This window comes from Monopterus albus, unplaced genomic scaffold (assembly GCF_001952655.1).
Source record: "Monopterus albus unplaced genomic scaffold, M_albus_1.0 scaffold120.1, whole genome shotgun sequence".
Classification (NCBI taxonomy): Eukaryota; Metazoa; Chordata; class Actinopteri; order Synbranchiformes; family Synbranchidae; genus Monopterus; species Monopterus albus.
In genome coordinates, this window is record NW_018128000.1 from 404251 (window position 1) to 421427 (window position 17177).

At 39.6% G+C, this 17177-nt stretch overlaps 1 protein-coding gene and 1 long non-coding RNA gene across 5 annotated transcripts in view; one reads left to right on the forward strand and one right to left on the reverse strand.

Moving 5' to 3' along the window:
- The first annotated feature begins 53 nt into the window (after positions 1-53).
- LOC109966837 (uncharacterized) lies at positions 54-2038 on the forward strand. 4 transcript variants are annotated; one of them, XR_002275836.1, is made up of 2 exons: positions 54-352; positions 1185-2038. It is a non-coding gene; the product is annotated as an uncharacterized LOC109966837 (long non-coding RNA). The 4 variants fall into 4 exon arrangements; XR_002275838.1 differs by lacking the exon at positions 54-352 and adding an exon at positions 360-465; XR_002275837.1 differs by lacking the exon at positions 54-352 and adding an exon at positions 472-692.
- A 438-nt stretch (positions 2039-2476) lies between these two features.
- LOC109966872 (uncharacterized) overlaps positions 2477-17177 on the reverse strand; it is a 52220-nt gene continuing 37519 nt past the window's right edge. Inside the window, 14 exon segments of the mRNA XM_020612079.1 lie at positions 2477-2831; positions 3373-3482; positions 3924-5189; positions 5994-6094; positions 7678-7849; positions 7987-8074; positions 8076-8276; positions 8679-8727; positions 9076-9599; positions 11320-11426; positions 13551-13748; positions 14180-14280; positions 14616-14787; positions 16951-17103. Coding sequence (XP_020467735.1) covers positions 4995-5189; positions 5994-6094; positions 7678-7849; positions 7987-8074; positions 8076-8276; positions 8679-8727; positions 9076-9599; positions 11320-11426; positions 13551-13748; positions 14180-14280; positions 14616-14787; positions 16951-17103 — 2061 coding nt within the window. The 3' untranslated portion in view covers positions 2477-2831; positions 3373-3482; positions 3924-4994.

The following is a 17177-nucleotide window of genomic DNA, read 5'->3' on the forward strand; positions in this document are numbered from 1 at the left end:
AAATAAAATTAAACTGCTACTGTTGCTATTCCGCCTTATCTGTCGGATATATGTACTTAAGTGTGTTGTTTTTTGTTTGCTTGTTGTTGTTGTTTTTACTTTCCAGTTTTTGTCCCAATTTAAAATAAGAACAGTCATTTTACTTTGAAGGTTATCACTACGTGTTAGGTGCCTTGACTTTAACTTTCATTTCTCTGTAAACCCCATTCATGTCATTGGCTGCGTCCGAAACCGCCTACTACCATACTGTATAGTAGGCGAGGCGAGTAGTATGTCCGGATTCGTAGTATTCCAAAAACGCTGCTCTGGATGACATTTTCTTTATTAGTAAACAACAGAACTGAGCATGAGTGTGAGTAGACTGTAAACAAAGTGAAAAGCTTGGGGGTCAAAGTAGTTACAGTTATTTATTAAGAAGAATTTAAAAACAGGAAACCTCAGATTTACACCTTTCTTTCGATCTAGGTATGTTATGATAATGTACCAGTGTAATGGGCTGTCGTCGGGTGGGCGGGGCTTATCGATTAGGAAGGGAGCGCTTGTCAGGAGGGTTTGCTGCGTGTTATTAATCCAGCGACGTGTGATTGTTTTGCCTGTTTTGTGTTTCTTCTTGGTTCAGCACCTTGTGCGTGCTACCTACCAGTAACTAGAGCTAACTGTAACCGGCGGATTGGCCACGCCTACACCGCCTGGTTAGACGTTGATATTAATGTTATTATGTTAATGCTTCCGTACGCTGTTTAGCTTTAGCCGTCCATTTTAAATTAAGCTCATACTCATATCAGAAGGTTTTATTGATAGTGGAAGCAATGTCAGGATTTAATCAGAAACCATCAGTAAGTAACTTCCCGTTAAAGAATGGTGTCCTGTTAACAATGGAGAGAATTTCATGTGTAAATCTAGATTACTAAAGGTCTTTGAGTATCCAGAAATGAAGACTAACTGGAGGATGACTTGTATAAAAGCTGCGAGTAATGGAGTCTTGTAATATTTTCCTTTTTGAGGTTAACAACTGAGGGAGACCACATGTGAAATTAATTCACTGCTCAGTGCTTATCAGGGTTAGATATTGTGTAGAAAATACTAAACAGACAGATGTGCTCTTCAAATGAAGATTTTTCATTGTAAATTTTTATCATTTATTTGTGAAACTTGTCTTATTCTACTCTTGTTCTACATTCAAGGTGGAGGAGAATCCTGTCTTTGTTGGCTCAACATACAAGATGCTCCAGATCAACAATGGGGAAACACATGCTTTACGTTTTCCCTCCCTTACAAATTGACACTACATCCCTTCTCTAAGCTGTGGATGGGTAAGTTCGCCAGAACAATAGAAACAATGGTCTAATTTCATACATAAAGAATATTTTGTACAAATCTTCAGTGATGCTCTGGGCGGGCATTTTTAGGATGCAGCATATGGGGCGGTGGTTTATTGTATTGTATGAAGGACGTTCTTCATGAATAAAGGTAGGTGACACTAATCTGAAATGAGGTGGATTCACTAGCTTTTGTAACTACCATTATAGGCTTTCTCATCCATTGTTGGCTTCATTGTAAATTCTGAATATAGACCTTGTGGTGTGATCAAAACATACAAAGGTGCTAAAATATTCCTGTAGAATTTTATTGACTGTACTAGTATTTTATTACCCATGTTCACTTACTGTATTTTGGGAAAATGCACAACAGTAGGACTAACCATACTTCACATAGATGTATATACTGTACAATATTTATGTAGTTCATTTCCCCACTATTTCATTAAAGTTTAACTGAAACAATGCATTTCGACACCTTTCATGTATATTATACACTGCAATGTATTTGTTGAATGCAGTGCACCTGAGTACAACAACTCAAGGCATGCGGCCCAGTGAAGAAAACCCAAAACATTGTGGGCTCACACTACAAACCTCCAGACAATTCAGATGGTAAGTAAATTGTTCAGACCATTGTGAAATGTTGCATCAAATTCTTATTACTGTGGATGGCTTCTCAGTGAAGTTTTATCATTTCTTCAGTTTAGTATTGCTTTCAGCTCAAGCTTTTTCCATTTCCATCTTAGGCAATGCTTAACCAGATGTCATTCCATGGCCAGACCATCATCTGCAGCATTCTTGAGGATGTGCAACAGGCAAGTTTTTTTTATAAACTTAATCAAAGCTGCTTACAAGTTAACTTCTGCATCATACTTTCCTGTTCTTAACTGAGCCATTTAAAAGATAATTCTGTTTGCCAGCTATACTATTAATTTGCTGTGTTGCACTTCTGAGCCTCTCCTCCTCTACTCACCTGAGCGTTCCTTCATTTTCCTAGCCTATGCTTACTAGTCACATTAATGTAGTAACAGCATCAAACTCTGTTGAAAAATGACTGTACATAAGGGCAATAGAGGAATCGGTTATTTTTAGTTTCTCCTTCACATCTCACCGTACCTTTTTACACGCTAGATTTGTCTAACTTGAGTTTAGTTCCCCACCCCCCGAATTAGATCATGTGTGTCACCTCCTTCCCAGTGCACATGCCTCTGTAAATGGGCTCTGTAGAAAACAAGGTGAATACAGTGTCCAGACATAAAGAGATGTACAGAGGAAATGACAGATGTACAAACCACCACTCAGGCTGACTGTAGATATTTGTTCAGCCTTTGATTTTGACTCACTTTTAAGATAAACACACTGGGCATCACCTGCTATCGTGATCTCCAGCTCAGCCAAGGAGAGGTCTGTTGGCTCAGTCAGGAACATGTTGACATCTCCCACTGTGCACTGTTCCTCTTCTATACTGGGATCTGCCCATTGCTGCTTATCCAAGATGATGAATGTGCACTTTGGCAAAAAAAGTCAAATTAAACAGCTTTTCTTTAAGTAAAAGTTGAATGATTTTACCAATGCATAACCTCAGAAAGAATGATGTCTTATTTTCATATCAAATCCAATTATTACCAGTTCTTTATAAGCACTTTAACCTACCAAACCTGGTGGATGATGGTACAAATGTCTGGAAGCAATGACTTGGAAGCCATAAGGACAGAACTTGAAAGCAGTGTTGACCTCATAAAGCAAAAGTCACTGAATCATATTTCACTTTATCCTATCATAAGTTGTATTAAATAAGCTTCTGTTATATGGACAATGTGTTAGCTTTGAATTCTGAATGTTAAAAACTTGCTACTCTAACTTTGAATACGTTAACAAAAGTAAAAGAAGTTCTCTCACATTTATCTTTCCAGACACTGCTGAATTGGTTCAACCAAAGATTTTCTTCTCGCTCTGTTTTATTATTTAGGCCTTCAGATTTATAACAACTACTTTAGAGGATGAATAAGAGCATGTTCTGTCTGTACATTTACTACAGAAGAAGTCTTACTGTCATCATCTTCCCTCCAGCTACCCTGCATGTCGTACTCCTGTTCCAGGGTCAGTGGCTCTGAGGCGCTCAGATGCTGCAACTCAGGACACTTCATCCATTCGTGATACCTGAAGAGTGTAAACAGTCTCTGAGACGGTCAGATGCTGCAACTCAGGACACTTCATCCATTCGTGATACCTGAAGAGTGTAAACAGGTGGATAAGAGACAGTGACTGCAGGTTTCTACAGCTTTAACTTAATCATGTAACCAGATGTCAAAGGACTGGAGCTGGTTCTGCTGTGCCAGTTAAAGAGACTTCAAACTGTCAAAGGATCAAAAGTTTGTATTGACAGCTGGGTCAGATGTGTCATCTGTCCTAAGTTACTTCTTCACCTTGTGCCAGCATGGACAAAAAGCTTTCAAATGCTCCATCCATCTGCCATATTTAATCATTGATAGTAAAGAAACGACATTCAAACCCTCATCACTAAAGATATCAACAGAGAAAGTAAAAGTGACAGGCTTCACGTGTGTAACAAGACTGATCAAGTGTTAACGTTAATGTTACCTGGGCACGTGGTTTGCATTGTAAGGAACCAACACAACTTTGTGTCCCTCCAGTAGTGTTCTCATTTATCTTCATGGTGCCAAACCAGATACAAACGCTAATAGCGTTAATACATTCATTTATTCTATTTATTTTCCCCACTGAATGTTGCTCGCCTGGCACACACGGCAAATTTGTTTTTCTTTCGGGGTTGCTTCCGGTTTGAAGTGACGCAAGGCCGCTTGTCAGTCAAATGTCACCGAGGTGGCCAATGGGCACTAAGCCCACCCCCACTTAAAAATGGGTTCAAATAGTTTTAAGTTTCTAATAATTCTCCACAGACTCTGGCCAATAACAAGAACTTTATTTTCATTGAAAACTCAAAGGACACACAACATAACAATAATTGCAATTTTCTCTTCCAATACAAAGATCTGAGAAAATTGTTTTCCTGGTAGGAAAAAACACATGGGTGAAAACATGGTCTGGAATAACTTAAGACCAAAATGTCACAAACACTTTGGATAAATGCAAAATCACAAATGAAATGTTTTGTGTAAATACTTTACCAAATTTGTCAAAACTCAGTCCTAGATGAAAATATTTGCAACATTAATGCAACATCAACACTATATGAAAGAATACTGTAGATGATGATACCAGGGCAAAGGTAAATGTGCACAGCTCTCTTTTTTAGAGGACTAAGACTCCCATTTCCAGACTGGAGCTATCATTTGGTGCGATTCAGGTTCAAATATTATCATTCTTCTCTGGCCACCTAAATAAGATTTAAGAAGGTAGTGCAGATTAGTTCTGATAAATGGCCTTTGTAACTGAAGCTGAACAAAAATATGATGATGCAAAGGTTAATAATGTGATAATGGAGTGAAGATAAATGTTAACTTGTGATGAAATATCCAAATAAATGAGTCAATGTATTCAGACTTTCAGAGGAAGAGGTGCACCGGGTTTCAGAGAAGAATTCTGAGCTTCCCTGCTAACTCAGGATGACCTGTTAGTATATAGATGGATCAGTGTAAGGGACGTTTCTTTATAGTTGCTCAGGTTATTATACCGGCTACACAGTACCCTCTACTCTTTGGTTTTAAGGCTGCTGAACTGGTCACTGATCTCATCGAAGTAATTATCAGCAAAACGAAGCATCTGGATGATGGCGCTGAGCAGCAGGATGTCGCAGTTCAGGTCCAACTCCAGCTCCTCACTGTAGTTCCTCACTGGGACAACACAGGACAATGGCACACCAAGCCGAGCACCGGCCTCCTGCATCTGGATCACAAAACGCACAACACACATGACGGACAAATCAGGAACGATCTGCACTGTTCATAAACACTTCTCTAATAGCTTCTAATGTAAGACTTGGCGATACTATATCAGTGAATCATTAGGTAATGATTAGGTCATAATTATGGCTAATCGATGACTCCGCACTTCATGACTCATTCTTGATTTCCTGCCATTCAAATATTGTAAGGTGCAAAATAGTAACTAATCATTCATTACTCATTATTTCAATCTGTTACTTTTGTGAACCCTCAAATATTCATATATCATACTAATTAATTAGCCTGCAAAGTAGTTCATCTACTTCCTTCCTGTTATGTGACCCCTCACCTCTCCATTACCTGTACAGCATGTGTTGCCTCAGGCATTAATACATTTGTTGAGTAATTACTCAGCAGTCCCTCATTACTTCACGATTAGCACATCATTAGGTCTACCTACTCTTTATGTCTGTAAAGTGTAAAAATCATATCTATATCCTGTGTGTGTGTGTAAATACATACTGAATATTAAAAAAATACATATATATGTAATAAACTTTATGCCTGTAGTTTTTGTTTGCTGTTATGTCCTTTCCACACAGGTCCAGAATTATTTTTTTCTTTCACAGAACATGGAAACAATAATTGTGAAGATTACATGAAGTAGGCCTGCTTAGAAAAAACTTTTATTTTACTTGATGAGGAAATAAACAGTAGGTAATGGTAAGGTAATCATGACATAATGCTAAGTGCTACTGAGTAACTACTCAGTATGATGCCTGATTTTAAATCTTAAAATCCTCACCATGTCCTTAATGTAGACACTCTTGTAAACGTTTCTCACATCGTCTGCCACCAGAGGGCAAGCTTCGTCAACTTTAGTGAGCAGGACCAGCTGAGGAATCCCTGAAAACAACAGAGGCAGAAAGAAAATTCCAAAAATGCTTTAGATTTTTTGCTATCAGTCTGTCACAATAGTGAAATAGGATGTGTAAAACACTTTTGTTGTGTGATTTAGTGTAGATCGATGAGTAAAAATGGCAATTTTATCCATCTAAATTGTGCAAAAAGGAAAGAGGTCTGCATATTTTCTGAAGCCACTGTATAACAGATGGCTAGATGTGGCAGCCAGGAGTGTATGACATATGTAAGCATTTGCAAATGAGCCGTTTGGCTGAATCAGCTCCAGTTCAGGAGGAATGCATCGTTATTTAAACATATAGAGTTGATATATTGTGCCAAGGCTCTGTCGCTCCCCCAGCACTGCAGAGACTGAGAAATGATGATTATTACATTGCATTAGAGACAGACACCAGTCATGATGTGGAACAGAATGGGACTATGCTGTGATCAGAAGTGCACCAGCTCCTTTCAAAGCCAAGGGGCAGCTACCCCATTCTAATACAAGATCACTTACAGTATTTCACTCCCTTGAGTAGCCAGAATCTCAAAAAGCATATTGCTTTGCTGCTGAATGATCATTTATAAGCTTTTGTGCTTAGGTGGGTGGAGGCCCACATGTAGCTCTGCCTGACACCAAAGCTCCAGGTCACATTTAGGGGCTTCTTAAGAACAGATTCCCAAGAATACACTGGAGCTAGTGGTGTTCAGAAAAAGTCCAAGTCAGCTTTATCATGACTGTGTGGCCCACAGCATGTTACAAAGTACAGTCTTTATAAAATAATAAAGATATAATACACTTAAAAATATTAGTAAAGTAAAATTCCTATATTACATATTCAACATATAGAGCTCCTTCTTCCATTTCTTTTATTATGTTGAGGCTCAAGAGGGGGGACCGGAGGGTGTGTTCCAACTATAGGGGGATCACATTCCTCAGCCTCCCCGGGAAAGTCTATGCCAGGGTACTGGAGAGGAGAATTCGACCGATAGTCGAACCTCGGATTCAGGAGGAACAATGCGGTTTTCGTCCTGGCCGTGGAACACTGGACCAGCTCTATACCCTCTTCAGGGTGGCGGAGGGTTCATGGGAGTTTGCCCAACCAGTCCACATGTGCTTCGTGGATCTGGAGAAGGCATTCGAACGTGTCCCTCGCAGCGCCCTGTGGGGGGGTGCTCTGGGAGTACGGGGTCCGGGGCCCTTTCCTAAGGGCTGTCTGGTCCCTGTACGACCGGAGCAGGAGCTTGGTTCGCATCGCCGGCAGTAAGTCAGACTTGTTTCCAGTGCATGTTGGACTCCGGCAGGGCTGCCCTTTGTCACTGGTTCTGTTCATTATCTTTATGGACAGAATTTCTAGGCGCAGCCAGGGGCGGAACGCCTCGGCATGCCCCCGGAGAAGCTGGAGGAAGTGTCTGGAGAGAGGGAAGTCTGGGCATCTTTGCTTGGACTGCTGCCCCCGCGACCCGGTCCCGGATAAGCGGAGGAAATTGGATGGATGGATGTTGAGGTCCAGAAATCATATGCTCATATTTTTAAGACCATGCATGTATGTCTTCATTATGACGAAGTGGTACTCAGTTTTACTGACCCATTAAGTTGATTTTTCTGCGGATAGCTTCCAGCTTTTCCCCCAGCTTTGTGGGCATGATGGAGATCTTGCAGGCATCAATGACATAGACCACACAGTGGATCTTGTCCTTAGGCCTCGAAGACTTACGGTAGCCGTGGGTGTCCGAATGCAGAGGAGCAGAGGGGTTGAACTGAAAGAGGAACAACTCTTTAAGGCATTCTCTAGAGAATTCCACAATTTTATGCCAAATGAAATATACATCTGCTTTAACATTGTCCATGCATACTGGAGTTTAAAAATGTATTTCCTTCTACTGAACAACTCTACCTGATAACGGTCTGGCAGGTGACCTTTAAGGATACCGCTGATGTCATCTATATTAAGCCCCGCCCGTGTGCTTCCAGCCCTCAGAGGAGCTAACCTGCGTGGTGAGGCTGGTGGTGGAGCTACCAGCCATGGCCTGGCCGGTGACGTGGCCTCTGAACACAGAGTTGATGGAATTAAAGAAACTAGACTTTCCAGCTCCAACTGATCCAATGAGCAGGATTCGAGCCTGGGACACAGAGTCGACTGTGGGCTTGTATGCCTTAATACTCTCTATCAGCTCATGCCTCTTCCTGTTGAAACAAAAATACTCTTAACTAGTGAAAAGTTGTTAGCTGTTTTTGGCCCAGCTGTTGCAGAGCTTTTTGGTGCACAGCCAGTTGATCTCCATGATATTTGCAGTTTTCATGGTTGTCAACTATACAGTTAAAAGCAGTACACCACAGGAAGCATGCTAAACAACTGTACTACAGATTCATAAACGCACAATGCTGATACGATATGCACAGTCAAGCACAGCAGAACTGCATGCATGTGGAACACGTTTATTATCACATCCAAATGATTACTATATATTACTGATTTTCTGATAATCAATTCAATCAATCAATCATAACATATATAGTTAGCATACTGTACTTTAGTAAACCGTGTTAACAGTATTATTTGTAGGATGGTGTGTCAATGCATCTTACTCAGGTTCCCAGATTACTGTCCTCCATGGTTTCTCAAGTTCTGTGGTTTCTGTTAAAGAACAAATACATATCAGGATAAATCTTTTGATATGAATTCTCTTGTGTTTTTATGCTTTATACTTATATTCATGCCATATTTATTTTTATATATGTATTCATATTCACCATTTGAAAAATTTGTTTGTTAGCAAGTCTATTTAGCTTTGTCTTCAAAAAAAGTATGTGAACAATCATAGATGTACATGTGAAGGAATCCAATAGGAGGACACCAGTTTGTAGGGATGCACAGATCATGACACATGATGAGCTGTATATCATAGACCACTTATGGATCTGCCACAACAAAGAATCCAAATACAATTGGTTTCAAACATGCCAAGCATCAATACTTGGTTACCTTCAACTTCATAGACTTCACACTCAGTCAGGTTCAGGTTATTGCCATGCATTTCTGCAGGAGGGAAGTTGTAGTATTGTCCTGGATTGCTATGCACCACTGCTTTGCTTCCATTGACAAGAACCAGTGCTTCTCCAAAATATGGACCAGCATTTGCAATCATTCTCACTGCATTTCCAGGAGTAGCGACTGGATACTTAATGAGTTTTTCTCCACTGAAGGTGAAAAGGAAGGCCCGGTCATCATGCGCATACTGACCAGACAGACTGAAAGGTTGCTTAGTATAGCCTCCAAACACAAAACCAGAGGCGTTGTATCCCACAGACACTGTAGGAGAGTGGTTGTCACATCGTTGGTGGAAGGCTGCCCCGGTGAAACCATGGGTGCTGGCTTTGTACAGCAGCTGTAGTTTGACTCTTCCCAGCTGGGAGCAGATGGTTTTGTGCTGGCTTCTGGTTAGCTTGGAGTTCATAGTGGACAGTCGGTCTGCTGGCTGTGTAAAAGACACTGAATAAACTGTTGATGTTTACTCGCTTTGGTATCTAAAAACAAAAAGAAACAGATGCATTAAAAAATACAGGATATTTAAACAAACTGAGATGCATCATCTGGTAGCACCCAGTGTTCGATTTGTTTGTAAAGTCATGCAAATAACTGTGCCTGCCATCCTAATCGAATCATGCTGATAAGAAAAACATAATAAAATACAAACAAAATAAAAATAGTAAAACTACAAACAAGCACATTTTTAAAATGAAGCTAAAAGAACCATTGAAAAGCAACACAAACTAAAAATCTAATCAAAATGAGTTTCCTTCCTTCTGGGCTGAACCTGGGTGAAACTGAAATAACATGAAATTGCTTTATACTCCTAAAAGAATGTGCCAGATGAATTGTGTTAAAAATAAGTAGACCTAAATGAAAAATACTTAATAGCCTCTGTCAAAGTTTCAAGCCTCAAATGTGGCCTAGAACTTCTGTTGTCTTCAACACATGGACAGAATCAATATTCTTGTTCCTTCTTTGATTTGCTACCTAAAATACTGGAGATTTTTATATTTAGTCAAATACCACAATTTATAAAATAAAAAATATTCTTTAGTTTACTTTAGGCTGATGTTATTCCTCCTCTGCATTTGATGAAATAAGCAAAGAGTATAATTTTAAACATCCTAAAAGTCTTGTATTAAAAAGGGTTATAGATTGTTAGCCTACAGGTAGGCTGAACAAAAAAAAAACTTGATTTCCCGTAGACTCACATGATGGACAGACTGCTACCAATACACCTCGACAGAAGACAAGAAAATGTCAGTGTGAATCTGTTGTGGCAGGCACCTCAGATCTGCATAGAAACAACCAGTTTTCACTTAACAGCAGCACTTACTGTAAGAGGTGTGGTCACTGAAACAGAAACGAAAAGGACACTGCTGCTAATGTTGTACAATTGAAACTGAAAGTAAATTCTGTTCTTATATTTTGCAGCTCACTGCACCACTCACTCACAACACTGTGACCTCAGAGTAAACACAGTGGGGTGATTTTAACAGCTGTCATTCCTGGAGCAAACATCTGGATGTATAGCCCATAGGCTACCTCATAATACGAACACATGCATTTGCCTGCCTCTGGATATCAATGACAGTTTCATTTTACTGTTTAGCAAAGTTGAGCGCTCTAAAAAAAAAAAAAAGCATAATAATAATCTAAAATAAAGTTGTTGAACTTCACACTAAATTGGCAAAACATGATAAAGATGAAACTGTGAACAGAATATTCAGTGTGTGTGACATTTCTAAGTTAGCCGTTTGCAATCATATCTAAACTTTGAAATGAATTCAGATGAAAAGTAATTTTGATTCTTAAACTAAAGAAATAATTTACCCCAGTGGAGAAAACCAAAACCACCTGTACATGACAGGTTGGTACCATTTATAAATCTAATTCCTACCTAGTGTTAGAGTATATTAAAACAAATCCCGGTGATCAAGGCCCACCAGGTTTAGGAGTGAGATATTAATCCTTATGGCATCTTATTCCAAGTTTAGGAATAACACAGTAGGCTATAGTCTACTTCATATTATATAGACTATTTTCCATTATATTTGTTACACAAAGGTCAGTTAGAACCATCACAACCTTGCCACACCTTCAGCCACAAAGACCAGTAAGCATTAAAACCCCACTGATTATATTAAAGTGTGACAAACAATGCAAACCCAACTAATAGCTTATCTTATGTCTTACCTCCTTCTCCTTGAGATAGAAGAGGACTGGCGCCCACGTTCCACAGTCACTGAGGGCAGCTTGTAGTGTGGTGTGGGTGTGTCAGGCTGGCAGTTCACTCTCAGGAGCTGAGAGAAATGAAAGTGAAAGCCCTGGAATACAACAGTTACCTACTAATAAAACTTTATTTGCCTCTGGATAAGGCAATTAAGGTGTATGCTGAAGACAATGAAGGCCATTGTGTTTTTAAAGTGTGTGCTCAATTTAAAACAACATAAAAAGAACAATATCTAAACAGTTTCCAGAAAATAAACTTAATTATGAGATTCAAAATTCCAAATCTATATAAATGCCTATGTTCTATAATCTTAAATTACCTGTCTGAACCACAGGTCACTATTCTCTAAGAAGGGTCTGTTTGTTAGGATCTGCTCTGCTTAGAGACTGATCAAATGCAAAGCTGAAGCTATGAAAGCTAGTTCCTGTTACATGTATGCCCATTATACTGGTTTTAATCATATTCAGGATACAATATATACCTGTATGATTCTAAGATCATCCAAACTGCTATTCGTCTGTGCAGGAGTGTCTCTGATCCACATTACAGTCTAATGAATATAATTATTTACTTGGGTTATGGTTTTTGTATTTAACCTATTACTAGGTCCCCAGAGTGGGTATGAGGCTGTGCCATCATAAATCAGCTAGGCCCCATGACAGGTGACAACATTCTCTAGTCCTAACCTACAGTACCTTAAAACTATCCTGACATACTTTTAAGCTGCTTTTAACTCCTACCCTCACCCAAGCAAAGAGTAAATACGCAGCAGCTTGACCCAGCTTCATATCGCCTGTATATTGTATTTGGTTGAGTTAAACTGCAACAGAAATGACCTAATACACCTTTAAAGCTCTTCAGCTGTACCCACACCCAAGCAAAGAACAGTTACTTGGCAGCATGACCCAACCTTTTATCTTTATTGTGTTTGCTCAGGTTAAGCTACAGTAGCTGGCTCAGCTGACTTGCAAGACAGTTTAGTCAAAGGGCCAAGCTCGCTCAGTTGTCCACCCACCATCTCTATAATTCCACTAATATCACCAATATCAATGACTTAGAAACCCGTCTGAATTATTATGCCCTTCAAGCAACTTAAAGTAATGTGAACCATACCCTCAGAATCAGTAAAGCAATACTGAAGCTATGTTTTACAGCTGGATAGCTCAGCATTAACAGCATATAACAATCCTGTTTTCTGTTATGGTTTCTAAAATATCCAAAAAGAAAATGTCAGTGTGAATCTGTTGTGGCAGGCACCTCATATCATCATCGAAACAACCAGTTTTCACTTAACAGCAGCACTTACTGTAAGAGGTGTGGTCACTGAAACAGAAACGAAAAGGACACTGCTGCTAATGTTGTACAATTGAAACTGAAAGTAAATTCTGTTCTTATATTTTGCAGCTCACTGCACCACTCACTCACAACACTGTGACCTCAGAGTAAACACAGTGGGGTGATTTTAACAGCTGTCATTCCTGGAGCAAACATCTGGATGTATAGCCCATAGGCTACCTCATAATACGAACACATGCATTTGCCTGCCTCTGGATATCAATGACAGTTTCATTTTACTGTTTAGCAAAGTTGAGCGCTCTAAAAAAAAAAAAAAAGCATAATAATAATCTAAAATAAAGTTGTTGAACTTCACACTAAATTGGCAAAACATGATAAAGATGAAACTGTGAACAGAATATTCAGTGTGTGTGACATTTCTAAGTTAGCCGTTTGCAATCATATCTAAACTTTGAAATGAATTCAGATGAAAAGTAATTTTGATTCTTAAACTAAAGAAATAATTTACCCCAGTGGAGAAAACCAAAACCACCTGTACATGACAGGTTGGTACCATTTATAAATCTAATTCCTACCTAGTGTTAGAGAATATATCAAGTACAAGAAAACTGGAGAATGTGAATGAAGAGAGCAATTCTGTTTGTACTGTACAAATGGTTCCTGACTGAGGCCCAGTGCCCTTCATCCAAAGCAGAATACCCATACAAAAAAAAATACAAAGTCCCAATTTTATTCTGAATTATACATTTTTGTCCATGAAACAGAGAGAAAGCAAAATTTTACACAGCAGTGTGAATCCCCTTTAAACTGCAGAGGCTCTTTAACTGTCAACACTGAATTATAAATATGAATGACAAGTTTGGCAATTTTGCTTGAAAAGACACATTTGAGAAATCTATAGGCTATGGTCTATCTTTGGACCTGTGTATTGTGGTGTGTTGTCCTGGAAATACAGGTCAACATACTGCAGGATGTGGTCGACAGCACTGAGAAGCAGTATGTCGGTGTTCATATTCAGGTCCACCTCTGACGAGTAGTTCTTCACAGGGACCATGTAGGAGGTGGACATACCTAGCAGAGCTCCAGCTTTACTCATCTACAGTACAAACACATACACAAACACTGTAAGATGACTAGAAGGTTTTCCAAGAATAACCAGCACTGTACACTTGTAGCCACATCATATGTAGATGGGCTGTCCCACTGAGAGCAAAGATCACGACATCCTAAGTAATACATACTGTATATTAAAACAAATTCTATCTAGCCCACTAAGTTAAAATATATATACAGTATACTGCGAGTTGCTGAATCTGTAATGTTTTCTGTGCTAATACAAGTATGCAGTGTCCTCACAGGTCTGTTATATGGCATGTTGGCAAAATGTCTGTCTTGTGCATTACATCGGTAATGTGTGTAGCGTACTCCCATTTCCCTTTTACTGACAATTTCGAGGAACCAGTTCTAAGTCTGAATTGCACACTCAAACTGCACATTTTTTTAGACTGCACATTTATTTCACCCTACCATCTCCTGAATGATGCCGCTCTTATAAACCTGGGTGACGTCTTTGGCTGTTTCTGGACAAATCTGGTCAATGTGAGTCAGCAGCGCCACCTGGTGAACACCTAACACAGGAATTACAATGCTGTCATTCATTCAGCTTCACTGCAAAGATGAGCACCACCTAATTGTTATGTTCTAGATAAATACACAAAAACAAAATATAATGCAGTAGAGGGTAAACATGAAAATCAAAAAAATAATTAAATATTTCAGGACAAAACCCACTGACTGAACAGTTCTTCCAGCCTGTTTTGTCTACATTTCATTTATGTGGCAGGCATAATACTACAGAATTACTTAAATGTAGTAAAAGTCAGGACACACTGCAGGACTGAAAGACAAGCTCCACTGAACACCAGTCTGTGTGTATTCAACTGCTTGTTTGTCTTCTGCTCACCCAGGTCACTGATGTGTTCTCGGAGCTGCTGGAAGGTGGTGCTGAGGCCTTTGGGGTAGGTCAGGATTTCAGTGGCATCCACCACAAAGGCCACACAATGGATTTTGTCTTTAAAGTTTGGCCTCTTCACATAGCCTATGGTCTCTGACCTCACTGGCTGATCTGAGCTAAACTGGAGGAGAGAAATCAAGACATTAAATCATGAAAAAAGGTTTTGTGTTAGCATGCAAACATTTGACTAATAGCACTAAACAGGTTGATGTCAAGAACAATCACTAAAGTCACAAAGATTTATCCTCTGGGGACCCTGAATGTCAGTACAAAGAGTTTATACCACCATTGTCAAAAAGAGCAGAGATCTGGACAGCGGAGATAGCTGTTCATTATGCTAACATCCCAGTGAGTGATTATAATGTTTAGAAATATAAGTGATGGTTTGATTAAAAAGTTATGAAGTTTTCACAAGTTGATTTAAAACAAAAAAGTTTAGTATGACTGCTGTGCACCTAACATTTGACATGAGTTTTGTGTGAAAAGGGGAAGTCAGCAGACAGACCTCCAAATGAGGACGTCTAGGGAGGGATGTCTGGGGTGTGATGCTCTGTAAGTAACTGTGAGAAAGAGCTGAACTTATTGGAAAAAAGGAGACGACTTAAGCCATCATGCACCGTTCATGTCTGTCAATGAGGATGCGTGGGAAGAAATGTCATTGTTGTGTATGAAAAGTATAAAGACCCTAACATTTTGAAGTTACTAAGTCTTCTTTGAGTGGCTGGGGGAATCCTTATCAGATGGGGACTAGACTTGCTCTGGGTAAGAGCAGATGGAGGTCTTGGCTGTGAGCCCAGGACAAAGAGGTACTACATGGAGGAATCGGCGTTTGAGGCCAAGAACATTCAAGACAAGTGGGCAATCAACTGAAAGACGCAGAGAAAGATGTAGAAAAGCTTCAGGCTGCTCCTACCTATACAAGATCCAGAGAACCCCATGGTCATCATTTTTGGGACTTTTGACCACCCACCTAGTCAAGATCAATTTCACTTTCCTAAGTCCTATGAGGTTGTGAGTAATGATGTTACATGTTACACCTTAGCTGTGAAGCTTGTGTCAAGCAGAGGGGTCATTTCCATACGAAGCCTTGCTTCAAAGCTTGTGTTGTTTCCCTGTCACATGACAAACAAGGTTTTGTTTTGCCAGAATCACGTTAATGATTAGTTTTGCACTTCGAGTGCACTGAGCAGAGGCTCGTTGACATGGATGATTCCCCTCTACTCCTCTCAGTATACTGCACACCCCTAGTAGCATGATACTTGTCAAACGGTGTCTTTTATGTAATGGAGATACAAACAAAGAGAAGGACTTTGTAAATGTTTTGGGCTGACTATTCTAAATAAAGGTCAGGAACAAATACCCTGAACAGTTACACAAGCACATACAGTCGATCACAGCACTTTTAATACTCACAAAACTGTCTATCATACCCAAGTATAGCATCACTGACAGCTGTCAGCGAAGACTGCAACATTATTAGACACTAATTGTCCACTATAATTGTGTTATGCCAAACTTGTAATGTCAGGGTCTCTTTGCTACACAAAACGTGTCAACTAGATGTCAGTAATAATGAGCTCTGAAATGAGGCTGGGAAGCCTTGACACCTAAATGAGGCTTCATCTCACCATCACTTTCTATGAGTAGTAATTTAGTCAGGATAGGCAATATACAGCTGAACAGGGCTGATTATGATCTATACAACTCATTTTTAACATTAAATATGTTTTACTGCTTTCACTGTTAGCTTCTGCATCTGCTAAATTAATTATATACTGTAGTTAATAAAACAAAGACATTTTACTATATCATTTGAATAAGGGCTTCTTTAAAGTATTAGCAGCCTCTCCTCACGAATATAAAATAACAGATTTGTGTGGCTAAGCCAGGTCCATAGATGAAAGCTGTAGCAGTAAAAGTATACTTACAACTAAATTATTTTCCAGAAACCACAACAACTGTGACCAAATGAAAGAAGCTGTCTTTAGCTAGTGTTTTTATTCGCATTATGCGGTCAGGGCAGTAAGGTCCTAGTAAAGACGAAGCGGGGAAGACTTTAGGAAGAAGACGATCCTCCACCTCAGCCTAAATTTCTGATTATTACTATTTAACCATAGGCAGGCCAGTCTTACCACTTTAATGCGAGGGCTGAGCTGGACTATTGTACTGGAATCCAGGATAACACTATCCAGTAGGTGTTGAGCTATTTCATTCTGGACAGAAGCAGTAGACCAAACCGACATTGCTGTCTTTGTTGACCAATAACAATATTGATGCTGCTTACTTTGTGTCCCTCAGGAACATGGCCTTTAATAACGGACAGGATGTCATGGAGGGTCAGTCCAGTCATTTCTCCATCTCCCAGGCCCATAATATCACACAACACCAGCCCAGTAGGATCTTCTCCCTTCTGACCACGGATGTTGAAGGACTGCAGCTGACACAAGCAAAAAGAAACTTAATGGGAACCACCTACCTGCTGATTGGAGGTTTCCACCAACATTGTCTACT